The sequence below is a fragment of the Penicilliopsis zonata genome (genome assembly GCF_001890105.1).
Source record: "Penicilliopsis zonata CBS 506.65 unplaced genomic scaffold ASPZOscaffold_7, whole genome shotgun sequence".
Taxonomy (NCBI): Eukaryota; Fungi; Ascomycota; class Eurotiomycetes; order Eurotiales; family Aspergillaceae; genus Penicilliopsis; species Penicilliopsis zonata.
In genome coordinates, this window is record NW_019208917.1 from 179,088 (window position 1) to 204,631 (window position 25,544).

A 25,544-nucleotide genomic window follows, 5' to 3' on the forward strand; every position below is an offset into this window, starting at 1 on the left:
GATTCCGGACAATCCGTGCGACGTACTGCCCATGCGTTGCCCCGAGCAACCATCACCACCACCAGGTCTCCAGCCGCGCAAGCCTGGAGACGTCAACTCGCGCGGTAAGGTCAACAAGAACCAGGCACCGTGATTATCTGACTGGTTGATATTATAATAAGCGTATTGGCTTCCAATAAACATCCGATTCCACCAGAAATCTCATCCCACCCCCCTGTCTAGGCCGTTCGAGTCTCATCTTATCTTTGTTTACCTGCCCCCTCGCTAGTTATTTAGTAGCCGGATGCCGCTGCACCTCCGTACGCACTTCAACATTCCTGAAAAGTGTTTCCATCTGACAACTGTGTGACTGGAGCTGCTACTGACTGAATTCGTGTTCGTTTACAGGGCGATCGCCCCCCCCCCCCCCCCCCCCCCCCCCCCCCCCCCCCAGAAATATCGGATTTCCTACTTTTCACCGGAAGGAGCACGGCCGCCTGGTTCGACCTTGTCTTAGACACCGCGTGTGGGCATTACCATGAGCACTTGAGACAATAGCGAAAGGAGAAAAAGAAATACCAACGCATTATGAGCTTCTCGTCGCGCGGGCACCCACCTGCGGCGAATTACGAGGAAGAGCCCCCCGCGTACCACTACGGAGACTCGGTGTCGTATCTCTCGGAGAACGAGCCGCCTGCTGTGGCTGCTCGGGGGACGACGATGAGGCTCCTCCCGACGTCGAGCATTGAGTTGGATGACGATACCCGGACAGAGATGGGCACGACCAGCTCGCAGTATCAATATTCAGATACCACACCGTATGTACCCGCTAGAAAACCAGTCCATCGCACTCTGCCTCTCCCGCCTGGGAATGAAGACACGGTTGAGGCTTCTGAGAAGAAGAAGCTTCCTGTGTCAGACCCTCCTCTCTTTCCCCTAAAGAATGCCAATGGCGCAGATCCCGCCAAAGGAAACCACCCTATCTACCCCTTGTTTGCTGGCGCCACACCCAATAGGAGTACTGCTTGCCAGAAGTCAGCCAGAGCAGTTTCGCTATTGGCACAGACGGGCTCCGTTGAAGCAAAACAATCCTCCGCCGTGCAGGATATACAAATACTGCCGGGCGTGGACATTCCACCTCCTCTCTTCCACCATCACCCCCCCAAGAGGAACAAGAGTGCCCCGGATCAAGTGTCTGCTGCGGACTCTTGTCCTTTGAAGATCACTTCTCTGAGCCCTAAACGTCCTGTCCTGGGCCAGAGGAACTCTACCGCAAACATGTCCTACTACAGGTCAAGACGGAGAAACGCTGACGGAACAACCCTTGAGTATAGTACCGATCACTCCTCGAGACAATTCTCCTCGCGTTACCAGCCCTATCAGAGCCAAGGGTCTCCCTCGCGCCCACCATCTAGTATAGGAAACGCTCCCTACATCCCGCCTCCCGCGGCGTCGGTCGTGGATGCTCCGCCGTACCCATCTCGCGCAGGGTCTCCTACTCGGCCGTGGACTCCGTCTCGTGCGTCGGAATGGGGCAGACCCCCCGGGCCCCCGTCAGTCTCTAGTCTCGGTTATGAAAGAGCGGATCTGAATGGTAGTCCGCGACCGGGCACCCCGAGTTCAAGATATGGTGGAAGCCCACGTCGGCCTCTACCCACCGCTCCATTGTTCTCTGTCGCCGGTTCAAGTATAGACACGAGCATCGATATTGGCGATGGCAACACACAAGCTGACGAATATGGCGATGAGGATCCTTTTGGCGGCGGAGGCCGGACGACAAGCGATCTCGGCGACCGGCCCATGTCATTCATGAGCGATTCAACCATGGTCATTGACGACAAGGAAGATATGGAGAAGATTGACCTTGACGAGGAAGAGGATGATTCCGCGCGTATGATCGATCCGAACCTTCACTATGGTCCTGCCCCCGAAAAACAGAACCGTCGTGGGGTGCGCGAGACGCAGATGTCGAAGAAACAGGTCCAACTGATCAACGGCGAGTTGATTCTGGAATGTAAAATCCCAACCATTCTGCACAGCTTTCTGCCTCGTCGTGACGACCGTGAGTTTACCCACATGCGATACACGGCGGTTACCTGTGACCCGGATGATTTCACTGCGAGAGGCTACAAGTTGCGCCAGCAGATCGGAAGCACAATGCGCGAAACGGAGCTGTTCATCTGCATCACCATGTACAACGAGGACGAGATCAGTTTTACGCGGACCATGCATGGTGTCATGCGCAACATCAGCCATCTCTGTTCTCGTACCAAGTCTCGTACCTGGGGCAAAGACGGCTGGAAGAAGATTGTCGTCTGCATCATTGCAGATGGGCGCAAGAAGGTGCACCCGCGCACGCTCAACGCCATAGCGGCTCTAGGCGTTTACCAGGAGGGAATCGCCAAAAACATCGTGAACCAGAAGCAGGTCACGGCCCACGTGTATGAGTACACCACGCAGGTATCGCTGGATGACGACCTCAAGTTCAAAGGTGCCGAGAAGGGCATTGTCCCCTGTCAAGTCATCTTTTGTCTCAAGGAGCACAACCAGAAGAAGCTGAACTCTCACCGCTGGTTCTTCAACGCCTTCGGACGCGCCCTGCAACCCAACATCTGCGTCTTGCTCGACGTTGGTACCAAGCCCTCCCAGACAGCCATCTACCATCTCTGGAAGGCCTTTGACCAGGACTCCAATGTGGCCGGCGCCGCTGGAGAGATCAAAGCCGGCATCGGCAAGCGCGGAAAGGGCCTGCTGAATCCCCTGGTTGCCAGCCAGAATTTTGAGTACAAGATGTCCAACATCCTCGATAAGCCTCTTGAGTCTGTCTTCGGATATATTACCGTCTTGCCAGGTGCCTTGAGTGCGTATCGGTTTTTCGCGCTGCAGAATGATGCCGATGGCAATGGGCCCTTGAATCAGTACTTCAAGGGTGAGACACTGCGCGGCAAGGATGCCGACGTCTTCACGGCAAACATGTATCTTGCCGAAGATCGAATTCTGTGCTGGGAGCTGGTCGCCAAGCGCGAGGAACGCTGGGTTTTGCGTTTTGTCAAGAGCGCTGTGGGCGAGACAGATGTGCCAGGTATTTATCCTCTATGTCATCCCGTTCCATTTGATCACTACTAACACCCCCAATTTCAGACACCATTCCGGAGTTTATCTCGCAGCGTCGACGATGGCTTAACGGAGCGTTCTTTGCTGCGGTCTACTCTATCTTCAACTCACAGCAGATCTGGAAGACAGACCACACATTGGGGCGCAAGATTCTGCTTCACGTCGAATTTGTCTACCAGGGCTTTAACCTGATGTTCACTTATTTCTGCTTGGTAGGCCTTCCTCTTCCCTCTCCATATATAGTCTCGAAGAACGGGGTTATTGACATGTCTAGGCCAACTTCTACTTGGCGTTCTACTTCATCGCAGGTTCCCTCAGTAGTTCGAAAATCGATCCGTTCGGGCACAACATGGGTAAATATATCTTCCAAGTGCTGCGCTATGCCTGCATCGTCGTCATGTGTTTGCAATTTATCATTTCGATGGGCAATCGGCCGCAAGGGTAAGCTGAAACATACCAAACAGTCATTCGGGTTTTTCAACGTATCTAACGAATCAACAGAGCCAAAAAGCTTTACTTGTCTGGAATCATCGTGTACAGTATAATCATGGCCTACACCATCTTTGCCGCTCTGTATCTGGTCGTTCTGGAATTGATTGCGCGCTTCGAGGGCAGCTCGTCGCTTACCGTCAGCACGAGTCTCTTTGTGAACATTGTCATCTCGATGCTTTCAACGGTCGGGCTGTACTTTTACACGTCGTTCCTCTATCTGGACCCGTGGCATATGTTTACCTCATCGGCACAATACTTCCTACTCATGCCCAGTTACGTATGCACGCTGCAGGTGTATGCATTTTGCAACACGCACGACGTTACCTGGGGTACCAAGGGTGACAATGTGGTGAACACAGATCTGGGTATGGCGCAGGCAATCAACGGGTCAACGGTGGTGGTTGAGATGCCCTCGGAACAACTGGACATTGACAGCGGCTACGACGCTGCGCTGCGCAACCTGCGCGACCGTCTCGAGGTGCCAGAGGCCCCCATCTCCGAGAGCCAGCAGCAGGAAGACTACTACCGCGCGGTGCGTACGTACATGGTCTCCATCTGGATGGCCGCCAATGTCATCCTGGCCATGGCCATATCGGAGGTGTACGGCGTCGACTCGGAGGGTACCAACATCTACCTGGCGATCATCCTGTGGGCTGTCGCTGTTTTGGCCATGGTCCGCGCCGTCGGCTCTACCACCTACGCCATCCTCAACTTGATCCACAAGATCATCGAGGGCAAGACCAAGTTCGATGCAGGCAACATGTCCTCCAGCTCCAAGTCTGATGCCCCCAGCAAGGCTATGAAGTATGCTCGGGGAACCTGGAAGGACCGGATCCGCGATACAGGCGGTAACGTCACGGAGACCGTCAAGAGCAAGGCTGGTCTGTTGGCCTTTTGGAAACGGAAGAAATGATCCGAAAAAAAAACGAACCCCCCCCGGCGAATATGTTTTTCAATTTTACTCATTTCCTTTATTCCATACCCGTTTTCATTGGTCCTTGATGATTTTTTCCCCTTTGTTTTTGATGGAAATATTTGATGAAGATGTATGTACATGACACTCTATGAACGCAATGTATATGATTTACTACCCCCCCCATTCTTGTTCCGCAATATCCTGAATGACCTATTGCTACCCATCCGTTTTGATGATACCCACGAGAAGCTTCGCCGCCGCCAGAGTCTCCTCATCATGATACCGTCTCCCCGCTAACTGTAGGGAGATCGGGGCGCCATGATACCTGTCTGCCCCGGCACTGTACTTGGCCCATTCGCGGGCCTCTGCCTCACCACGTGCCTGAAAGGCAGACTCTTCAACAGGATCCAAGGCTGCATCCTGTACGAGCCCCGTTGGGAACACCACCGACGGCAGATCGAGCACGTTCCAGATCGCCGTGTAGTTCCAGTAATGCGATTCACCTAGCACGGCCGCCACACCGTTAAAAGATGGGCTGAGGATAAAGTCAACGCCGCGCTCGTTCATGAGAGCGCGGTACTCGTCGCGGAAGGCTTCGCGCATTTTATTGAACTCCCAGTTCTCCGCGATGGAGAGACCGCGCGCGCGGCCGTAAGAGAAGGCCCATTGTGAGAGAGGGAGGATGGGTTCGCCTGATTTGGCGATGGCTTGGTACTGTACCAATGCTGCGTCGGGGTAATACAACGTAGACTTTTTTTTAAAAAAAAAATTGTTAGTCGGCCACTTTGATATACCTATAGATTGCCCGGTATGCTACTTACGATTATCTCCCAGCCGTGATCGTGCCGGTAGGGTTCCCAGTCTACCACTTTGATGCCGGCCGCTTCGAGCCTGGCTTTCGCATGCTTGAGGCCTCGGGTCATGGGAGGGTGAGGACGAACACATCTGTAAACAGGTGAGATGTAGGGTCAAAAAAGGAATATAAGAGTCCGGTATAGCACACACCCGTCATCCCACATGATGGCTATCGTGATGTCCTTTGTCGGCGTCACTCGTTTCCATGGCAAAGGAACAAGCGATGTCTCGGTCTCCCATGGCTCCTGATCAATCACTGCGCTTTGGAAGAGCTCTAGATCTTCGATAGACTGGCTTGCTAGTGGTCCCACGACGGCTTTAATCGACTCTTGCCCCGAGGCAGCACTTTTGAGGCCGTTCATGGGATTCCGCAAGCTGCTGGGTCGGAAGCCATAGGCGCCGCAGAAGGCGGCAGGACATCGGATAGAACCCCCAATGTCTGTCCCAATGCCTAGAGGAGCGCATTTGAATCCCATTGATGCGCCTTCGCCGCCGGAGGACCCGCCGGGGGTGAGGTTGCGGTTGTATGGGTTGAGGGTCGTGCCGGTGATATTGTTGCTGCAGCAGAGATGCTGTGGAAGTCAGCTTTCATGCAAAATCTGTCACTTCTGTTCATGCTTTGCACCGTACCATGAGAGATTGAGGCTGGTTGGTCCGCACATGGAAGACAGCGCCTGCCTTTTCTAATAATTGTAGGAGAAGGGCGTCCTCCGTGGCGATTTGATCTACCCTAAGCACACTAGTCAGTTCTACAACAACTCCAAGTCGCGAAGGCTGAATGTATACCATGCAACGTAGCCAGTGTTACAGGTGAGTCCCTTGATGCCGATATGCTCTTTCACACTGATGGGCACGCCGTGCTATATATATGAAGAGGCCTCGTCAGAACTTCCAATCATCGTCAGTTAGGGTAAAACTACTACCAAAGGCCCAACAAGTTTCCCGGTTTGTTTGTAGTGTTCATCAAGCTGCTTGGCACGAGAAATGGCTCTTTCTGCCATAAATTCAGTGGCAAAGTTCAGCTGTACAAGTCAGCCATGTCGCTTCTTATCAGACCGGTCTCACGCAAAGAGCGCTTCGCAATCACCAATTGATGTCCCAGCACTGCCCTCTTCAAAAACGCAACGACTACTTCTTCTGCCGTCAACTTCCCTGCGCCCATCTCCGCTAGCAGAGCCGAAGCTGACATTTCAGTAATCCTGAGCTCTTCCGCTGAGAAAAGGCCACTCTTTCGAGGAAAGTCCTCGACATTTAATTGATCCGCCGCAGGCAGCTGGTCGACTGGAATAAGCCATTGCTTCGGAATGGAGTTGTCGAGAATAGCTTTGCCTTTCTGGGCCTGTAGCTGCCACGTGTGAAGCGTCATGGTTTCTGAGGGGCCTTGCAGGAACTGCAGTTAGCTAGCTGGCTGTACAAACAGAGGACTTATCACCATACCCAGCGTTAGGGTCCATGACGTTTATATAGCATCAACCGCCGGACGGCCTATCTCTTCTTAAGACAAGCCCCGCGCAAGCACCCCTCCGAACCCCTCTCGATATCTCCCAACCAAAAAAGAATTCGGGTATCGGCAACTGCAAGTCCATTCGGTATCTTTTATCGCTTTCCACTTCTCGGGGGCGAGGCCATCTACCGTTGGCTCAACAAGACGGGCTGATAAGCCCTGAGGGGTTGTTGTTATCTTGGAAGTGCCCTACGGAGTAAGGAAGGCTCCTGCATGCACCTTCCTAATTCATCTAGCGCAATAACTCACGGCGCTCCCGGAGAAACTCGTTGCACACACTGAGGAGATGACAAGATGCAGTAGGGAAGCCTGTTGACAGGTACCTACTGGTTGGCGGTGTTATCAATCAAGTCTATATTGTATCTATGGATTGTTTTTGGGAGTAACGACGTTGCAAATGGCAAGGTGCCTTCAAGATCAATTTCTCACACAACCCGCTCTACCCACAGCACGTCAGTTCCTCGCACAAAGTTCCGCAGATAATCTGACACTTCGACAGGGATCTCCGTCTGAGGCTTCGACTTTCGATTTCTACTTCAATATCCGTGGACTCGATGGTGATGGCCGCGACCTCAGGCTGCAGCGTTGCCGAATGGATGCCGTACGCGTGGAAACATTCGTTGATGATCTTGGCCAGCTTCAGGAAATGAGACACGGAGTGATCAGAGATGACCACATGGACAGAGGCGAGAGATTTGTGCTGATTGAGACGCCAGATGTGGAGTTCGTGGATGGCAAGCACGCCGGGAATCTGTGGGAATCAACACAAGCCCGTTGACCAGAGTGGAGATAACAACTTACTTTCTCTAGATCATGCTTCACATCCCCGAGATCGACTCCATTAGGCGCACTTTCCAAGAGAATGAGACCTGCCCGTCGGACTAGATGAAGGTGGAGTGTGAGAAAAGGCTCTGGCAATACGGGGTAAAACCTCTGGCACGTACCGATCGGAATCGATGAGAGAAGAATCATCACTGAGATTCCCATGCTCGCAGCCGGATCTGCATAATATCGCCCGTCGTAATGAGCCAGCCAGATCACTAGCGCTGCGGCCATCACACCGAGATTATTTGCTGCATCGCCGATGACATGTACTAGGGCTCCCATCATTCCTAGATCATGATCTGGGGAAACCGCTTCCGGTCCTTGACTATGGTGTTTGTGTTCGTGGTGCTACGGCCACTTGTCAGTATTTATGGTAGCAGTGAGTGGTCTTGAGATTAGGTCAGGCGGTTGAACCCACTTCATAGTTCACGGCACCGTCATGATCAGTCAAATGAGGGTTCAATTGTAGTGGGACATCTGGCCCATGGCTATGGTGGTGGCCGTGATCATGTTCTGTACGGTCAGCATATGGGCATTTACACCCAAAGAGGGGGCAGGCGAACTAACCGTGAAGAAACAAGACGCTGATGATATTCAATCCCAAACCAACACATCCCAAGATAAACATAAGTTTGGGATCCTCGACGCCTGTGCCGGGATGTCTGTCAGCTACCTAAGAAACAACGGCCCGTTATTTTTGGGGTGGGACCAACGTTGCAACGATATGAATCGCTCAATAGATTGCAGAAAGATACTGATTCCCAGAGTGAGCAGGAGTACACCATTGAAAAACGCCCCTAGGAGCTGCGCTCTTTGCCATCCAAAGGAGAGTGCTTTGGGAGAGTCTGCCGATGCCGATACCTAGAATGGACACCATCTATCAACACTAATGATGCTATCAGCCCGACAGACATCCCTCTTACCCTGATCGCAATGAGAGCGATGACGAACCCAACAAGGTCATTCAGCTATTGGTTTTAGCTTCATGAATTTTTCCTATCAATTGATTGCAACATACATAATGAAAGGCATCCGCAACCAAGGCAAGCGAGTGTGTATAAAACCCGACTGCCCTCAAGTGTCAGTTCCTATAGTTCTGTTTTCTTGACTTCGCAGATCCATACCTGACAGCTCAGCTAGGAAGAAACATGTTGATATTCCAATAACAGTTCCCAGGCGCTGGGTACGAGACAGTTTGGGCATCATCTTGTGTAAGCAGGACCAGCCAGCTCACAGATCGTCCTCGTAGGCCTTCATGGCAAAGTAGTCAGCCATATGGCACAGCAGATCAAGCTGCCAAAAGGAGACTACTCACCTGAATGATCAAATAGGGAAACTAGATAATCAGTCTTCAAGATAGAAATCCAAATCAGGGGCGGAGGTCGAAAGGTGACGACGACTGTAAGGACTCTCACCGTCAGAGTACAAAGGACAAAGGCAAGGAGAACCGCCACTTTTGCTTGGCTGTGCAATTCTTTTTATTTCGCGTCCCGTTCTCCTTACAGCTCCTTAAGAGTGAAGTAGAAAGTGGATCTTCATTGTTTGTTCCATGTAGATCTTTGCAGAGAGTATTGCCGGCCGGTCATATAGAGTACCATATAGGTGGTGTATTTAGAGTACTTGCCAGTTGTCTCTTTTAAAATATAAATTATCTAACAGGATATTCACATGATAATCTTTAGATTAGGTTGTAGTATTCCTTAAATTATTACCCTGCCTTGACACTCTGCCAACTCAAATCCTGTTCATCGCGTTGTGTAACTGGTCTCCCCGATCCCGTCGGGAACCTGCGCATTCCAGGTTCCATGGAATGAGGCGCCATGTTGACAAAAGACTTCGATTCAATACGAAAGTTAATCAAGTGTCATATTGAAGCAAGTAAAGGAAAAATCTGGAAATTCACATAACAATGTTCAACAACCTTTCTCTAGCTTGTGTGACAGATGAACCAAGCACTCCATATTCCAGGTAGATAGCGGGTTCAATGTATGGGCGCCCCTTATGATGGATATCTTGCAGCCTATTGTATAAAACTGCCCACCGAGGACTGTGATATATAGTCTGGCCCATTAACCAGTTCAAGCCACTCCCTATAGCTCGAGCCGTAGACAAGCTCAGGGATCCGAGGCTGCCTGGTCAATTGCTTGTTTGTTGTCAGAAATCGACCATGGCGTCTTTCTGGTTGGCGGAACTGTGAGTATTGCTTCTGGATAGCAACACTTTCTACGCAGACTTGCCGACGTTTCCTGCCTCATCGTACAAGTCTGCAAATATCCTAGGGTTGTTGTTTTTTCTGTTGAAACGGACACAGCTCCTTCTTTATGCCTGTCGGTCTCAACTCGCAGCCAACACAGTAGCCACCACGTACTCGCCATCATGCGAGATGGAAAGCTTCCCTACCCGGCCCCCCTTATCATCCAAATAGACAATCTCCGGCCTACTCGACCCTGCGCTTGGATCCTGTTCCTCAACCCGTACCAGGATCTCTTTCCACCCCGTATATGCCGCGCCGGTTGGCGCAGCTTTGCGCGCAGCTTCCTTGGCAGCGAAGCGCCCAGCGAGCCAGCGCGTCATTTCCGCTGACACCATGTGAGGGCTGGTATTAAGTGTATCAAAGGCTGAGCTGGTCAGCTTGAATCGCGTGCGGAAATCGTTCTGTTCTTGTTCGCAGAGGATGCGGCGGGAGAAGCGCTCGAGGTATCCTTTCTGTCGGGTGAGAAGACGCGCCACGCGTGGGAGATGAACGACGTCGGTGCCGATATTGAGAGGGAAGGGAAATGGTAACGGTTTCATTTTGTTGTGGATCACCTCTAGGATGTATATCGAACACAACGTCGTAAAGTGACGATGATGGATGTTGAGCGGACTGAGCTCTTCCTGAGGTTCCAGCCAATGACCGACTTCGGTGCCTGAGAAACGGGAAAACATCGCCTAACAATAATACTACTAACAACATGACATTGATGGTAGCCAGACAGTGTTTTTTTCGAATAAGATTGTCCGTAAAATGATTGTATATGTTTCTTATACGGGAGATTAATCGATGCATTTCTCTTGCTCACATATCACCATACTCACCACACTAATACTGTTATGTGGACACACCTAGCTTACGACGCTCAAAACCGGTGTAAATAGCGGGTTAAATGGCCGACAGTCCTACAGGTAACATTTGGTAATTTGCAAGAGCTAGGGGGACTGCGTTCTCACATCCGGGCACTCAGAGACGTGAAATTGAGCCGATATGAAAAGACACGTCCCGGGTATCTCGATCTGACGACCATGGAGGGAATTAAAAAACTTTGATGCTTTGTATACACCTATATGTACAGAGCACACATCCCATCGCCAGTCGAGGGGATCAACATAGTCTGCCTTGACCGTCGGCACGGAACTCGACTCGTGGAATCTTCCGCCCCCGTTGACTTGCTTTTGTCTCGGACTCCTTCAAAAGAAATGGCCGATCCATCAATACAGGTATTGCACTGATAGCATGCGCCACTGACTCGATCTCCGGTCGGTTCTCATATTGATTTCGAGAATATTTAGTGCTTCTCCGTCTTCTCCTCGCCGTTGACGGTCTTCAGGAAATCTCTGTTACGCGAACACCAGTGTTAATATTAATTCCCCGATTGGAAAATAGTCCCAGATGAAAGCTTCAGAGCTTCCAGATGAGTGACGTACTGGATGAAGGTCTCCTCGTCCTTGGAAGAGGCGCTGATCGGAGGACCCGCCGCCGTCTTCTTCTTCTCACCACCGCTGAAGGCAAGGTAGGAGCCACCGAAGAGAGCGCCCAGGACGCTCATGGAAAGCTAAAAAGGACAGAAAAGAAAACACAGAGTCAGTATGATCGCACTATCTCGGACGCAATGCAACCCGGTCCGGTCGTCGGAACAAGGAGGTTGGAACCGGGTGACCGAGGGGGAACGGAGAGAATGGCAACGTACGACATGAGAGCCGATCTTCTTGCCGGCGATCTGGTAGTACTGAACCATTGTGAACGGTGGGAGAGGGGCTTGGACGGTTGGGAAGGGAAGGCAGAAACCAATGTCGTTGCAAACAGAAGCGTAGCGCCAGCAGCAACTGCAAAGTCGCCGGGATCCTGAGGTTCGACTTTCCACACCCGCTAGTCCTAATTGGACTAGACCAACAAACCCGATGACTCAGCTCAGCTGCGCGAGCTTCCGGACGGCTCCGACGGCTCCGAGAACCACCGGGGCGCTGGCTCTACGTCATCAAAGTGTCCAAAGCTTCAGAATAACTAAGCAGCCGTGCGTAGAGGCTGCAGAAACTAGGTATCTATCGTAGGGACTAGTCTGTATAATTATCAGATTCTCGGGCTCGCCAGGAAAGTTCCAGAATACTAGGCACATGGTGGGCTGTGCCGGTGCCAGCAGGCAGAAGGACGGCAGTATTCTCTTCCATCGTATGGACCGAGGTCAAGGTGCCTGATAGGTGTGCCGCTCGTGCGAGCCTTGCCTACCTTCAGTCTTACAGTAACTTACTTTTGCTATTCACTCTGTGTACCAAAGGATCCTGTGTGACTTCTACCTTTGTCTCCCTCCCGTTGTTTCTCATCCCTCTTGTTGTCTCGACTCCGCCGGTAGGGAGTCTGCTGTAGCACCTGTATTAATCTCACGGGGATTTTCTAGCAGACTCCAGCTGAGACTCTGGCAATAAAGCCATTGAATTCATTTTCGCATATCGAATATCTCATCGGATACGCGACAGCCACTCACGATGTTCTGGGGAAATCGCAACAAGGACGAACCCTCCGAGAGCGAGGCGACTGCGAACCTCAACCAAACACCTCTCACTCGCGAGAAACTTCCTCCCCAGCTACAAAGCCTGGTGGATCGCGACGACGAGTTCTTCGACGACGTATACCCATCCTAGTAAGTGACGCCCTTCTCTGGTTCGTTCAGAACGTACCGAGTCTCGTCCGTCCACGGATAGCCCCCCATCATAACTACCTAGTACCTACCTTATGTACTCCGTACCTTGTACAGATTAACTAACGTTGAAAGCTCCGTCGATTCAACAGACACACCGTACCGATATGCCGCATACGCCAACCGGGTGCGAACCATCCTCCTCTCGGCGCACCGCTACGTCGCCTACACCTCTGACGTGGGCGAGTCGTTCCGCCCCGTCGCACACCCGTGGCTTGTGCGCGCCGCGTACGGCGTCTCCTGGACGTACTTGATCGGCGACGTCACCCACGAAGGATACAAGGCCTACCTGCGCAACCGGCACGTCCTGGCACCCCCCGGTGAAGCGTACAAGGATGCCAGCGCCAGTGTCACTGATTTCTCTCACACTACGAGCGTCGCCCGGGGCATGTTCACAGGCAACCTTGTAGGTCCGTTGACTTCATCATCATCACCATCACCGACAGAGCAGCAAACGGAACTCGCTCCCTGGCCGACCACCCATATCCCCCTGATAGAAGATTACCGTACGGTCATGGCGCAGCGGGCCGTCTTCCAGAGCCTCGCTTCCATGGGGTTACCCGCCTTCACCATCCACAGTGTGGTAAAGTACTCTGGTCGGATGTTCAAGTCGTCCAAAAGCACCTTTATGCGAACCTGGGCGCCAATCGGGGTATGCTTTCTCTCCCTTTATCTTACTCCATCTTTACCTCTTCTTCTTCTTCTTCTTTTTTTTTGGTTTTGTCGACTAATTTATCAGCTCGGCCTCTCCGTCGTCCCCTTCCTCCCGTACATCTTCGACGAACCCGTCGAAGAAGCAGTCGAATGGGCCTTCCATACCGCCATCCGCACATTCGCAGGCGAGGACCAAGTCCGCCATCTCCCAGCGCATGCGCCGCATCCAAGTCTTTCCGTCGTCGAAGCGGTCAAGGAGGCTGCTGAAAAGGAAAGAGAGCCCGCGCGTGAATTGCAGAAAACTCAAGGTGGATGGGGAGGGTTCTGGTCTGGGTCCGGGTCGAAGAGTAAAACGGAGTGAACCCCATATATCCATTATATCAACTAATAATCACTCTGTTCTGTACTATACGTCGTCTTGCCTACGGTACCGTATCTACTAGTATATACAAAGGTAGTATATAGGTCTTGATTGAGAAACTACGTAGACATTATTGAAAACGCTCATTTCTACTAATCTGTACAAATAGGAAAGGACATTGGCGGAGTAAAAGGGGGGACAGGAATAATACAAGATATTCCACAGCATCACTCATCAAAGACCACATCCGACCACCCGTACAAGTTGAGCGAACGTGTACGGAAGGAGAGGGGGGGATGGATCTAGAGATAGAACTAGTTAAGGCGCAACACAAGGGGGAATAGCAAGCTTAAAATGAGATATAGGGGGAAAAAAAATAAAAGGTAGATTGAGAAGAAGACGAAAAAGGGGCCTCTGCGGGCTTGATGAAGGTGGAATTTGAATACAGTCAAAAGGGAGAAAAGGGTAGAGATAAGAGGGCAAAAGATACATTCCGTGAGATGAGAGAGAGAGAGAGAGAGAGAGAGAGGGAAAGAGATGGAGACGAAAAGATAATGAGCATCAAGCTGCATCTGCCTAAGGTCTGTACAGAGTCTCCATCTGTTTTCGACAGGAAGGGTTGCCTTTTTTATCCGGTTTTTTTTTTTTTCTTTTGGTGATTGTTAAATTCATCTTGTCCTCAATTTTCTAGTTCCACCCCAGAGAGTTCTCTGCCATGACAGGAGCACTAATCATCTGGGTACGGTTACTGTTGTGGCTGTTGTGCGACATGCGACCTCCAGTCATGAACAGGGAACCGCCACGGGGCATTTGACTCATCTGATCGGCGGTGGAGGGAGTGCGACGATGAAGTTGGCGCTTGTTCCTGTAGCGACGGGCGAGCCAGAACATGCCTGCACCGTACGCGGCCGCGCCAGCCACAGCACCGACACCGATGCCAACCGAGCTTGCCTTGGTGGAAGAGGTGGTGCCAGCGCCAGCGTCGTCATCGAACGAGGCACTGCCGCTGTCACTGCTGGTGCTGCCACTTCCAGAAGAGCCACTGCTACCCGAACTGGAGTCATCACCGCTGGAAGCGGCGGACCCCCCGACCACGAGAGGAATGGTGGGATCGATCATGGAAAACATGGTGCGGGTGGAGGTGTCCGGCTGTTCATAGAGTCTGGAGTTGGGATCAAGCAGCATCTGAGCGAGGGAGTCAACCAAGTCCGAGGGGATATAGGCCAGAGCAACCGTCGCGATGTAGCCGGTGGTCGCGGAATTGTTGTACGGCTCGATAGCGTACATGGGGACCTCGTCGGCCGAAACTTCGAGAGCATACTCCAGACCTTCGGGAACATAGAGGAAGATCTGCGAGGAAGACAGACTGTGGGTGGCCACGAAGCTATAGCGAAGTTCACCGTTGAACCCAATCTGGATCAAGGTCGAGTTGGCAGGGGCTGATGGAATGCCTCCGGCAGGCGCGATCATAGCCGGAAGGTCAGTGGAGGTGCTGGTGCTGGTGGAGGTCTCGGTGGTGGAGGAGGTCTTGGTAGCCGTCTGGGTGGTTTCAACCAGGATACTGGACGGAACCCAGTCATTATTGGTGCTAGTCGAGGCGGCCTCGGTGGTCTTGGTGGTAGTCGTACTCTTCTCAGTGGTACTGGAGCTCGAGGTCTCGACGGCGCTGGAGCTGGAGGCCTCGGTAGCGCTGGGGGTAGAAGTCTCGGTGGTGCGGGAGGATTCTGCGGTAGTCGTGGGCGTGTGGACAGCAGACGTCGAGAGGGCAGCAGTGCCGGTGGTGGTTTCCGCGTCAGAGCCAGTCGCAACAACAGTAGAAGACACTACCGCACTCCCAGAAAGACCGGTGACACTCGTCGCAGTCGGAACGCTCGGGCTAATGATGGTGGCAGAGCCCGTAGTGGAGATTCCGGTCAGGGAAATGATCGAACTGCCCTCCGTACTCGACTGGGAAGGAATCGCAGAGCCGCTGGAAGTGGTGCCAATGAGAGGAATGACAGTTGTGTCGGAAGCACCTGCAGAGAGGATTGCAGTGCTCGACACGCCCGGCACGGCCACGTCGGAAGTCAGAGTGGGAACGGCAGTATCAGTCACGGGCACCGAGGGTAGCACGGTCGAAAAGGACGTAGGGACGTCGACAGAGATGGCCGTCAAGCTACCAGTCGCATCGGTAGCCGTGGAAGTCGGGGAAGCAGCGGGGGTCGAGAGAGCCGTAGTCTCATCCAACGGCACAATGATGCTGCTGGATGTGGCGTCGAGGGGCGCAGATGTGGCTTCGACGAGAGCGGACGAGGCTTCGGCGAGGACGGACGAAGCTTCAGTGGGCACAGATGTAACCTCAGAGAGAACGGCAGACGATGAGAGAGGGATGATAGCTGTTTCCGAAGAAAGAATATCAGTAGCCAAGGAAGACGCTTCAGTTAAAAGATTAGCCGTTGCGGAGGTGGCCTCGGTGGTCGCGGCTGCGGGAGTCGAGATCGCGGTCGAGAGACCGACTGTGGTCTCATCAGACTGGGTAGGCGTAGCGGTATTGGAGCTCTCCGCAGAGGAAGATGCGGCGGCGGTGGTGCTCGCGCCAGCTCCGACAATGGAACCAACATCAGAGAGAACGGAACTAACGACATTGCCGCTGGTTGTGGCCTCCGTCGTGGCCGCAGTTGTTGTGGCCGCGGACGTAGGGGTAGAGCTCTCCGCAGAGGTCTCGGCAGAGGTCTGGGCGGTGGTTTGAGAAGTAGTCGGAGCAGTAGTCTGGGCGGCAGTGGAACCTGTGGCCGCCGTTGTAGAGTCATCAGCAGTCGTGGCCGCCGTTGTGGATGCCGAGGTGGATGCCGATGTAGTTGCAACCGTTGTGTCTGTAGGCGTCGGCGTCTCAGTTATCGTATGTGTCACGCCGAGAGAGTCAACGTAGATGATGACGGGAACCGTGATGACTGGCACGGCGGTAGTAGTTGTAGTTGTCGGATCCGGGACGACCGATGAGATAGCGGTTCCTTGGTCGACGATGTCGTCCGTATCCCTCTTCACGCCAATGTTGTACTTTTCGGCCGAGCCCTCATGACTCAGGGCATGGGAACCGCCATGAACCGATCGTTTGATTTCCCGGGGGAAATAGTAACGAGGTCTCGCGGCTGGGGAATTCGGAGCGTGTCGCGCTGCGACCAACTCAACGCCTCCCAGAGACAGGAAGGCCGTCAACACGGAGAGAGCTGTGGAGACCATGGTTGCTTTCTGACAGTAAATACAACAGACTGATACACTATACACCCAAAAAGAATATTAGATCCCATCAACATCAATAGATGATGAACGTACCGCTAAAAACAATAGTGATTAGTTCGAGTATTCAAGAACGAATGTCGCCCGAGGATTCTCGGGAGTAAAAAGGAACGACGACTATGGTTCAAAATGAACGGACAGAGCAGCGGCTCAATTTCCCAAATTGTCTCTTCTTCGCGTTCAAGCAATGCCAGTTGCCGAGTTGGTGAGCTAGCGGAGCGGATCGGTTGTTGTAAGGCTGAGAGTGCAGCCTTTTCTTTGTCCGGTTGACCTGCACCTTGCCCAGCAGCAATTCTTTGTATTAGTAGTTCCGTTTCCCACAGGACTCAAGGTGTAACCGATGAGAGATCCAAATTCGTAGAGAGAGAGAAAGGAGGCTGAGCCAGATTAGTACGGAAAGCGTGGTGGGCGTATTGGGCGCAGCACGCGGAGGATAAACAAAATCGAATGAGTGGCAGGGGAAGATCTGGATCAATAGACCCAAGGAAAAAAATCCCCGAATGAAAAAAAACACAAAGGCAGGTTTAAAGCGAAGGTGAAGGAGACTGCAGTAAGGAGCGAACGACGGCTTCTGAGTCAGGAGCGCCTAAGGGACAATGGGAGAGCGATGAAACGAGGAAGCCAGTTTGGGATGCTGGGCGACCGTGTGCATGCAAGGAGCGGCGGCGTGTGGGAGGGAAGTTGTCAAGTCCCAACGGCTCGTTGACGCAGAACCAGAGCTTGCAAGCTACGTCAACGACTGCACCGGATGATGGCGAAGCATAAGTGTTTAAAGCAGAAAGCAAAAAAAAGACATAGGCAGGGAAGAAAAGGGAAGAAAACAAAACGAGGGAACGTGAGCGGCCGGCAGGTGGTTAGGGGGGGGGCAAGTGGGTTAGTTAGTTAGTTGGTGGTGGGCGGAGAGAGAAACTTGGCGCCCTAGTAGTTAGAGGGGGGCTACTAGGGGCGGGTGTGCTGGAGTAACACCACGCACCGACTCTAAACCTCAGGCATCAGTATGTACGGAGTAGTACGGAGTTAGTACGGAGTACTACCGTATACCTACCTAGGTACTAGGTACACTCTGTGGTTACAGAGTAAGTACGGAAGTACCTTACTATGGGTACCACATATGTAAGTACTTAACTGTAGCTTATTTATGAGAGCTGTTGACTCCGATTCTACCTAGGAGTATTACAGACAAACTATAATATGATAACTTATAGTGATATAATCTGATAGTAGAGAGAACCCCTCCGATAGTTCATCGTAGAGTAATATTACACAGTATTATAGCACTGTTCGGCCGTATGCCGCCGGACGTGGCGGCATTCCCACCCTGCGCTGACGCGACATACCTGCGCTAGCCTCAACCTATGTCGCACTATGTACTCCATAGTACTGTCCTCCATACGTTGGAGAGATACCCAGGTACCCAGCACTCGGTGGGTGTTGGGCGTTATGGCACGCCACAGCCGTTGAACAGTCAAGGCGTGAAAAAAGTGCCTATTTTGGAGTACTTAACTATTACCTACCCTACTACCTTAGATAACTACCTGTTCACTAGTTACTCCATACCTAGTAATTAACTAACTACTGTACATACTACAGGTGCTAATTACAAAGTACAGGGAGCAATCGAAGGCTGGTAAAATACCGTCACCGTTGGTAAGACTGATCGTCATTCTTCAGCCAGTAAAGTACCTACCTGGTAGCAAGGGCGTCATAGAAGTACAGAGTACAGAGTAGGGTAGGGACTTTCTACTAACTATTATCTCATATACTCTGTATACTCCTCAATATACAACTGCAGGAGTCAACCTGTTTACTATTAGTATTAATTGTCTAGTAGTTGATTCCTACATAGTTACCTAGGTACCTTGTCCATACACTGATACAGTACTACCAAGCATCTCCACACGCTAAGCTGTTTCCTGGCAAGGCTGGTAGACTAAGCCTAGACCTCCTGCGGTGTTCCTGGATGTGGCATTAACAATATGCGTGGGTATATCTACTAAGTAATAGGGTACACGGCACGAGGCAAGACTAATAATCCCTAGTGTTATTTCTGGGTACTAACTAACTGCCTCAGTACTAGACAACAGGGACAAGGACTCCATTGATTTAGTAGTAGTATATGAACCATAATTGCTGTCACTATGAGCAGGCACTGGCCGTCAATAGTAATACCAAGTCTAATAGTTGATCCTGTTGCTACATAGTACATAGTTCTAGTTCAATAATAGATAGGTATCTACGGAGTATGTAGTATGCTACTACAGTATTAACAGAATCCATCAGTCCAGATCTCCGTCCAAATTCAGGGTCGAGGCTAATAACTAGACCAACTATTTCGTAATCACTAGGGACTTGCTCATGGGATCTCGTACATTTCCAGGGTGATGTGACTGTCGGCAAGAATTACTCTCTCTTCAGTGCCTTGCCAATGCCTTAGTAGATAGTTAGTACCTCTCCGTACCTACCTACCTAGGTACCTACCTAGGTACCTAGGTAGGTTGGCACTCCGTACTACAGTATAGTAGTATACTAGAGCAGCCACGTGCAGGAGGCCGAGGATCGGAATGTTGCTGGCCTGGATTCTGAAACAGCTTGTCATTCATCCCTGGCAATTTAGAAAACCCAACGTGGCTGAGGAGGATTCTTTCTTTATCAGGATTCAGAACTAGCTGATCAGATGATAGCTATTACATAGTATAATAATAGAAGTGGTATACAGACTAAATATACTGTAGTAAAGGAATCTTACTCCGTAGACCGGTTGTACGAAGTACGGAGTATATTTAACTACTAGGTAGTTACTAGGTAACTAACCTAACCCATTATTCAGCCTTGCTAAGACCAGAGACTAACGAGTCTCCTTCCGCAAAGAGAGAAAGCGCAAAGGGGAACACTAATTACCAGGTAGTGTTCCTTACTAGTTACTACATAACTACCTAGTACTTATGTCGTACACTGTATTAGAAGATATGTGTCACTAATATAATATAGAATATGTACAGCATTTCCTGTAGTACGGAGTACACACTCTGAACAAGTTGAACAGCTTAGCCACCCACTCCTAGACTACAGCACTCAGGGACTAAATTCAGGACTAAGATCAGTGAGCCATGGCCTGAGCTGTCGATCGGATAAGAATGAAAAAGAAAAACATGGAAAGGGGCGCAGACTCGCTCAGACTCACTCAGACTCAGCCAAGTCTCCGTGAAATTAAACCGGCTGTTTTGGGTTTGGGCAAGGCGCCCACGCTAAACCTGTTCCTGAAGCGACGGCTGGGATCCATGGAATATTTTTATGTATGGAGTACGGAGTAGTAACTAACAGTTTGAGCTATAGATAGTACTGTATACTGTTTTTAAACAAACTCTATAAATTCACATAGTTGGTAATTATTTTTTTTTTTTTAAAAAAAAAAAAAAAAACCAAAGAAAAAAAAACACAGTTACTGACTACTGTACAAATAGAAAAGTCAGTCAAGTAAAGGTAATAGTCTGCAGGTTGCAACTCTGGTTGACTCTTATTAGGATCTGCAGGCCGAGAATCTAGAACGAGGTCACGTGGACAGCGTGCCCTGCCCTAGAGTCTAGACTATTCCTAGACTCCATTCACTGTCATCAATCCGTACCTCCTACGTTTTGACTCCCTCCCATTAACTGGTCGTCAACTACCCGTCAACTACCTATTTGAAGTCTCTAGCTACTAATTAATCAGCCACAAGTACTGCTCCTACTCTAGAACTGAGATTTCTAGGAAACAAATTCCTGACTTATTCTGTCTTAAGCCACAGAACGGAATGTGACATCATCCTGCAACGAGTATGGAGACTGAACAAGTCATCTTATGGAGCACACGTCACTTATAAGGTGGCAAATGAAGAGTCTAGACAATCATTTTATGTAATTACTTTTATTCTATAGTATCTCTGCCCAAGGCATCCTTATGAGAAGTCAGTGATTCCTGTCTGTGTCGTAACTCGAGCCATTAGCTATATAAGCAATATATATTGATAGGCATACCTTTGTAACTGTTAGTGAGCATAGCAACAGTACACCTAGGTGGTCATAGAATAAATAAAATGGTCAACTGTATTTGATATCATATTCTATATAATATGTTGCAGCAATTATTTTGGTATCTGGGTAGTCGTTGACCACTCGACCTTAAGTAGCTATTGACATCAGATAAGAATACCCTATTATACAGAATCAGTAGATTATTCCTCATATTAGTTTGTACTTATATTCTATCTTATGCTTTCTTATTTCTTCTGGTTTTATTTCAAAGGGTTGAAGTACCTACAGATGACACAAATTGAGGACACCGTTCGATACGTTCAGTGTATAGTTCTATTCTATTTATTGACTGTAATTGAATCTCGAGTTCTATCCAGTACTTATACAAAATTCTCGAAGCTCTGCTTATTTTCCTGTTGTGGTGTTGGTTTTGGTGGATATATAAACACGCTTTAACCACTATATATAATATCATGAGTCCAACATCTCATCTAAGAGCTACAATAGAAAATATATAGAAGTGATGATAAGAATCCAGAATAAAGAGAAATGGTATCCCCAAAGAAGTGTTTCTGGTTTCTTTTAAAGATAATGTTGAGGTGACAGTCATTCTCACCACAGCAGCCATAAGTGTCGATATAAAATAGTATAGAATACACCAGCCTCTTCCCCCCTAACCAAATATTTCTGCAGTGAATTCCATTCTTCTCCAGACTCTCCTCTTCTCCCTCTCTCCACGCATCTTTGTCCTCTCCTCAAGCTGACCTGGTTCCATTCCACGTAGCCAGCAGCCGGACACGCCAGAAGGCTGTCGCGCGCTAAAATGGCTTCACCAGATGGAAAACCCTCAGAAGACATCGAGATCCGCATCCACGACCTGACAGCTGTTGTGTCTTTGGGTCGGCCGATGCAGGAGCTGATCCCAGAGCGATACCTGCACGAAGCAGACCGGACCTGTAAGCCAGACAGACTGACAAGCTGAGTAGCCGAAGAAGGTAAATCAAAATGCAAGCTAACATTTATTGACCATCGCTTTCATAGCCGTCCTCGAGCGACTTCCCTGGATGTTCCGCCGCGGTCTTGAAGACGCAACCGACGTCGATGTCGACCGGTGGTCGCCCATTGACGTCCGCTACCGGGGCGTCTACAGATCTCTCTCCAAGGCGCCCCCGTTCCCTCACGGCCTCTACGACAACGCAGACTCCATCGAACTGATCCGCGAGTGTCTGGATTCGGCTCCGGCATATGCGCAGCGACAGGCGGCGTACGCTCTGTTCGAGGAGATCCTCAGGATGCTGTGCATCAAGCGGAGGACTTATTCCGAGAAAGACTACTTTCACCTTCGGTAGGTCTCTCTCTTTGCGTTTCCTGGCTCCAGATTAGCTCATAGCTGAACATTCAGACCCAGACTCCTTACACGTCCAATGGAGTACATGACTGGCCGGTACAGAACACACCATGATGGCCCTGACCCTGCGGGAGCGCTGTGTCTTGATTTCTTCCCTTCCCTGCACACAGTCCCCTCTGTCGTTCCTGTTTCTATAGTGAGACCTTTCTTTTCATGAGCTTATTATTATGGTTATCTTTTTTTTCTAATCGTATAGACCACCGACGCAGAACCTCTCGAGTCCGCCCTTACGGAAAAAATCAAGCTGATCCTCGGCCAACTGAATCTACAGGCTCGCATCCTGCGCGCCCCCGGCGACAAGATCCCCGACCAGGAAGTCTTCGTGCTGGCCTTCCACGGCTCGAGACTGCACATCCTGCATGCCGAGTTTCCAGGAGACCAGATCTCGACAGTCTGGTGTGAGCGTGGCCGAAGCAGACTGCGAGATAAACCCGAAGCTACTCTAGGTACAGATACGAAGGCCGGGCGAGATGCGAAAGCTTTCCACGTAAAAGTATCAAACGAGTATAACCTCTGGATGAAAGCAGATTACCTGAAGACCATCCGCGCCGTTGCCGGCCTAGTCATCTATCTGATGAGCGGGACCTCGCGCTGCGGCGTCATGCAGACTGCCTTCCATCTGTGGCCGTACCATCCTCGACCCGACAGGGATGAAGAGGCGTACGCGCTCCGCAGGGAACAGGCTCTACACGAACAGCTCTGGTTCGACGAGGAAGAGGTCCGGATCGAGCGCCGCGAGCGTCTGAAACAGCTTGAGCATGAATTGTGCGATCAGCTGCGTGACTCGATGCGGTACACTGCTGCGGATCGCATTGGGGGGATCAACGAGCGGTCTAGACCGTGGTGGAATTGGGTATGGAGTGATAGTGAAGATGAGAATGACGTTGAAGAAGTTGAAGATGGAGGCATGGATTTTGGGATCCAGGATAGTGGTACCGGTGGTTCCCACGAAGAGAATACTGGAGAAGAGAATACTGGAGAAGTGAATACTGGAGACGTCGAGGCTGGAGGTCAAGAGGAAGACGAGTTTGAGTCCGATTCAGACTCTTCCGATGAGGTTTTGTATGATAGATTTCTGGATGCTTGAATAGCTTGATCAACCATTGGATTGACAGTGGAAGTTAAGAATCGAACTAATAGGTATCACAATTTCAGAGTGGAGAGCAGACTATGTACAAAAGAGTAGAGAGCAGATCATGTACCAAAGAGTAGAGAGCAGACCATGTACCGAAATACTATTCCCTGTGTCTCCTTTCAGACTCGAATTCCGTGAATCCATCGATCCCGTATCCATCTGACCCACCGGTGCGGAAATACTCGATCACCACCCCAATGGCATAACAGGTGGCTGCCGTTGCGGTTCCCGTCAGAACCATCCGGCGCAAGGCGTTGCGAATAGTGGATCGCGGCTTGGTCGTATCGTAGTGATGGTCCTTGCTATTCTCCCATGTGGAAGCTGGACTGCCCGTGAAGGACGTCTCTTGCCTCTTACTAATGATACGAGGCGATTTTTCGGCTTTCTCATCGACACGACGCCGTGAAGATTCCAAGGCAGGGACCTCGGACACCCTGTCACCACCATTCTCCTGGACCACTGCCTCTTTAACCTTCTGGAAAACAAGGATATCCCCACCCCCGGAGACAATCTCAAATCCATCGCGCTGCATTCCAGCAAAATGGGGCAGGAACTTAGCAGCGTTGTTCAGCCGCGATAGCACCTCCGTGGGATGCAGATGCTCGCTTGGCGTGTAAAGAGATGACGTTGTCTCCGCTGTAGTCACGCGCAAGGTAGAAGAGTCGTATGCCAGGATGCGATAGATGGTAGGCGTCAACGGCTCTTCGAGAGAAGGTCTCGCGGGCAGATCAACCACCTCCAGAGGATCGAAAGCCATCTCTGTTACCGGAGAGACTAAATTAGGAGACTCGGATGGCACGGTCTCATCTGCCGTTGAGCTGGTTTGGTGCACTTCGGGTTCATTAACATGAAATACGTTTTCTGGATCAGGGGAGGGATTATGTCCATCTCCTAGGACAGTATCGGGGCCTTTGTCTTCAGACTGCGGCTCGATTTTGCGCGAGCTATAGAGTGCTCGAATATCACTCGCTGTCAGTGAGTCAAGGTTATCTTTTTCAGCTAGATGGCACAGATCGTCCTGTAAAACTTGCTGTTTATCGGTATCCATTTTGAATTGTTGAAAATGCATGTCACTTTTCTGTCTGGCAGGGGAGACGTTGGGTTGGTTCATCGTATCATCCAGCTCGATCACCTTCTGGTTTCCTTCTGCATGGCTTTCAAACTTAACACCCGCCTCTCCGAGGGCTGTCTCTCCCTCGGATATGACATCCTTGTGGTCTTCTGTTGGTGGAGCATCGTTGCATATAGAGCGGGCTGTGTTTGTACCGGTCGTTGATTTGAGCCTTTCAATGGGAATTTTCTTACTACCACCATCACCAAATATTTCCGGTGCCATATCTACCTTTCGGACCATGCGTCCACTGACAGGATCGAACGCGTAGCTATTTGCATCTGACTTTGCCGTCTCCGAGGTTATCATAGACGTGACATCGGAGCTGCTCTTTCTGGATGACAGAGACTCATCTTTGGGTATCTTCGCTGCTTTTTCAGACTTCACACTTCCGGTGTCATCGAGACCCAAAAAAGACCGACAGAAGGCCGACCAGGAGCCCTGCGGTCTTTCCAAGGGCCGGAGACGTTCAAATCCCCCCCCAAACAGCGCAGTATAGGGATCTGCTTCGATCGCCTGCTTCATCTTCTCAAACCGCCGGCGTGTCCTTTCCACTTCTTCATTCCAGAAGTCCTTGTTTTGCTTTGATCCCACGGTATACGGTGTAGATCGGCTGCAGGTCGAAGCCCAGCTCCACCACGGAGAACCGCGCCAGTGTTGATCGGAAAGTGCTTTCCGACGCAGCTTGTGGAGATGATGCTGGTGATGTCTGCTGAAGCGCCTCATAGCCCGCTCATGCTCCTGCATGAGCCTATCGTGATCGTAGCGAGCGTATCGCCAGAAGCTCCGGCGCTGACATGACGAGAAGTCGGTGGCGAGTATATATGGTACTCGGGAGGATCTGACGGCGGAATCCCAGGAGACTATAGCAGAGCTCATTCTGAAAGCAGTTTTTAGAGTATAGTAAACGGGTAGAACAGTTACATATAGTAATCGTTTTCGTGCCTGCGAC

General features: G+C 50.8%; 9 protein-coding genes across 9 annotated transcripts; 3 read left to right on the plus strand and 6 right to left on the minus strand.

Annotated features, from left to right (window-relative positions):
- Window positions 1-1,257: 1,257 nt before the first annotated feature.
- Window positions 1,258-4,498, plus strand: ASPZODRAFT_66564 (hypothetical protein; the record flags this gene model as incomplete). The annotated part of the gene is made up of 4 exons (XM_022729382.1): window positions 1,258-3,061; window positions 3,121-3,305; window positions 3,368-3,534; window positions 3,595-4,498. The coding sequence occupies 4 exons, from the start codon at window positions 1,258-1,260 to the stop codon at window positions 4,496-4,498; spliced, it is 3,060 nt and encodes a 1,019-aa protein (XP_022580901.1).
- Window positions 4,499-4,530: 32 nt separating this feature from the next.
- Window positions 4,531-7,000, minus strand: ASPZODRAFT_132487 (hypothetical protein). Its single transcript, XM_022723035.1, has 8 exons — window positions 6,794-7,000; window positions 6,444-6,736; window positions 6,280-6,378; window positions 6,143-6,216; window positions 5,987-6,086; window positions 5,507-5,928; window positions 5,323-5,446; window positions 4,531-5,251 (listed from the first exon to the last, which is right to left on the minus strand). The coding sequence occupies exons 2-8, from the start codon at window positions 6,720-6,722 to the stop codon at window positions 4,718-4,720; spliced, it is 1,632 nt and encodes a 543-aa protein (XP_022580902.1). The 5' UTR covers window positions 6,723-6,736; window positions 6,794-7,000; the 3' UTR covers window positions 4,531-4,717.
- Window positions 7,001-7,299: 299 nt separating this feature from the next.
- On the minus strand, window positions 7,300-8,902 carry ASPZODRAFT_96615 (hypothetical protein; the record flags this gene model as incomplete). Its single annotated transcript, XM_022730533.1, has 8 exons — window positions 8,810-8,902; window positions 8,704-8,753; window positions 8,609-8,653; window positions 8,399-8,546; window positions 8,253-8,333; window positions 7,805-7,972; window positions 7,662-7,741; window positions 7,300-7,611 (listed from the first exon to the last, which is right to left on the minus strand). Exons 1-8 carry the CDS (start codon window positions 8,889-8,891, stop codon window positions 7,300-7,302), a joined length of 966 nt encoding a protein of 321 aa, XP_022580903.1. The 5' UTR covers window positions 8,892-8,902.
- Window positions 8,903-10,019: 1,117 nt separating this feature from the next.
- Window positions 10,020-10,478, minus strand: ASPZODRAFT_66603 (hypothetical protein; the record flags this gene model as incomplete). Its single annotated transcript, XM_022729387.1, has 1 exon — window positions 10,020-10,478. One exon carries the CDS (start codon window positions 10,476-10,478, stop codon window positions 10,020-10,022), a length of 459 nt encoding a protein of 152 aa, XP_022580904.1.
- Window positions 10,479-11,230: 752 nt separating this feature from the next.
- Window positions 11,231-11,680, minus strand: ASPZODRAFT_66838 (hypothetical protein; the record flags this gene model as incomplete). Its single annotated transcript, XM_022729404.1, has 3 exons — window positions 11,231-11,279; window positions 11,370-11,497; window positions 11,633-11,680. 3 exons carry the CDS (start codon window positions 11,678-11,680, stop codon window positions 11,231-11,233), a joined length of 225 nt encoding a protein of 74 aa, XP_022580905.1.
- A 428-nt stretch (window positions 11,681-12,108) lies between these two features.
- On the plus strand, window positions 12,109-13,905 carry ASPZODRAFT_1960253 (hypothetical protein). The gene is made up of 4 exons (XM_022727430.1): window positions 12,109-12,580; window positions 12,713-13,289; window positions 13,377-13,529; window positions 13,568-13,905. Exons 1-4 carry the CDS (start codon window positions 12,426-12,428, stop codon window positions 13,580-13,582), a joined length of 900 nt encoding a protein of 299 aa, XP_022580906.1. The 5' UTR covers window positions 12,109-12,425; the 3' UTR covers window positions 13,583-13,905.
- A 423-nt stretch (window positions 13,906-14,328) lies between these two features.
- On the minus strand, window positions 14,329-17,350 carry ASPZODRAFT_1960308 (hypothetical protein). The gene is made up of 4 exons (XM_022727431.1): window positions 17,343-17,350; window positions 17,250-17,285; window positions 16,965-17,205; window positions 14,329-16,908 (listed from the first exon to the last, which is right to left on the minus strand). Exon 4 carries the CDS (start codon window positions 16,869-16,871, stop codon window positions 14,340-14,342), a length of 2,532 nt encoding a protein of 843 aa, XP_022580907.1. The 5' UTR covers window positions 16,872-16,908; window positions 16,965-17,205; window positions 17,250-17,285; window positions 17,343-17,350; the 3' UTR covers window positions 14,329-14,339.
- Window positions 17,351-21,764: 4,414 nt separating this feature from the next.
- ASPZODRAFT_29633 (hypothetical protein) lies at window positions 21,765-23,211 on the plus strand (the record flags this gene model as incomplete). Its single annotated transcript, XM_022728190.1, has 4 exons — window positions 21,765-21,894; window positions 21,980-22,283; window positions 22,341-22,482; window positions 22,543-23,211. Coding segments are annotated over 4 exons (1,245 nt in total), but the record flags the coding sequence as incomplete, so codon positions are not given.
- A 370-nt stretch (window positions 23,212-23,581) lies between these two features.
- Window positions 23,582-25,471, minus strand: ASPZODRAFT_16167 (hypothetical protein; the record flags this gene model as incomplete). The annotated part of the gene is made up of 1 exon (XM_022726534.1): window positions 23,582-25,471. One exon carries the CDS (start codon window positions 25,469-25,471, stop codon window positions 23,582-23,584), a length of 1,890 nt encoding a protein of 629 aa, XP_022580909.1.
- Window positions 25,472-25,544: the final 73 nt, after the last annotated feature.

Bases quoted from the DNA above. Each gene is read 5' to 3' on its own strand.
- ASPZODRAFT_1960308 (XM_022727431.1), bottom strand. From the start codon at position 16,871: ATGGTCTCCACAGCTCTCTCCGTGTTGACGGCCTTCCTGTCTCTGGGA.
- ASPZODRAFT_1960253 (XM_022727430.1), top strand. From the start codon at position 12,426: ATGTTCTGGGGAAATCGCAACAAGGACGAACCCTCCGAGAGCGAGGCG. The intron at 12,581-12,712 runs GTAAGTGACGCC...TAACGTTGAAAG, and splicing joins GACGACGTATACCCATCCTA to CTCCGTCGATTCAACAGACA. The intron at 13,290-13,376 runs GTATGCTTTCTC...CTAATTTATCAG, and splicing joins GAACCTGGGCGCCAATCGGG to CTCGGCCTCTCCGTCGTCCC.
- ASPZODRAFT_132487 (XM_022723035.1), bottom strand. From the start codon at position 6,722: ATGACGCTTCACACGTGGCAGCTACAGGCCCAGAAAGGCAAAGCTATT. The intron at 6,217-6,279 runs GTAGTAGTTTTA...TCATATATATAG, and splicing joins GGAAACTTGTTGGGCCTTTG to CACGGCGTGCCCATCAGTGT. The intron at 5,447-5,506 runs GTGTGTGCTATA...ACCTGTTTACAG, and splicing joins GCCATCATGTGGGATGACGG to ATGTGTTCGTCCTCACCCTC.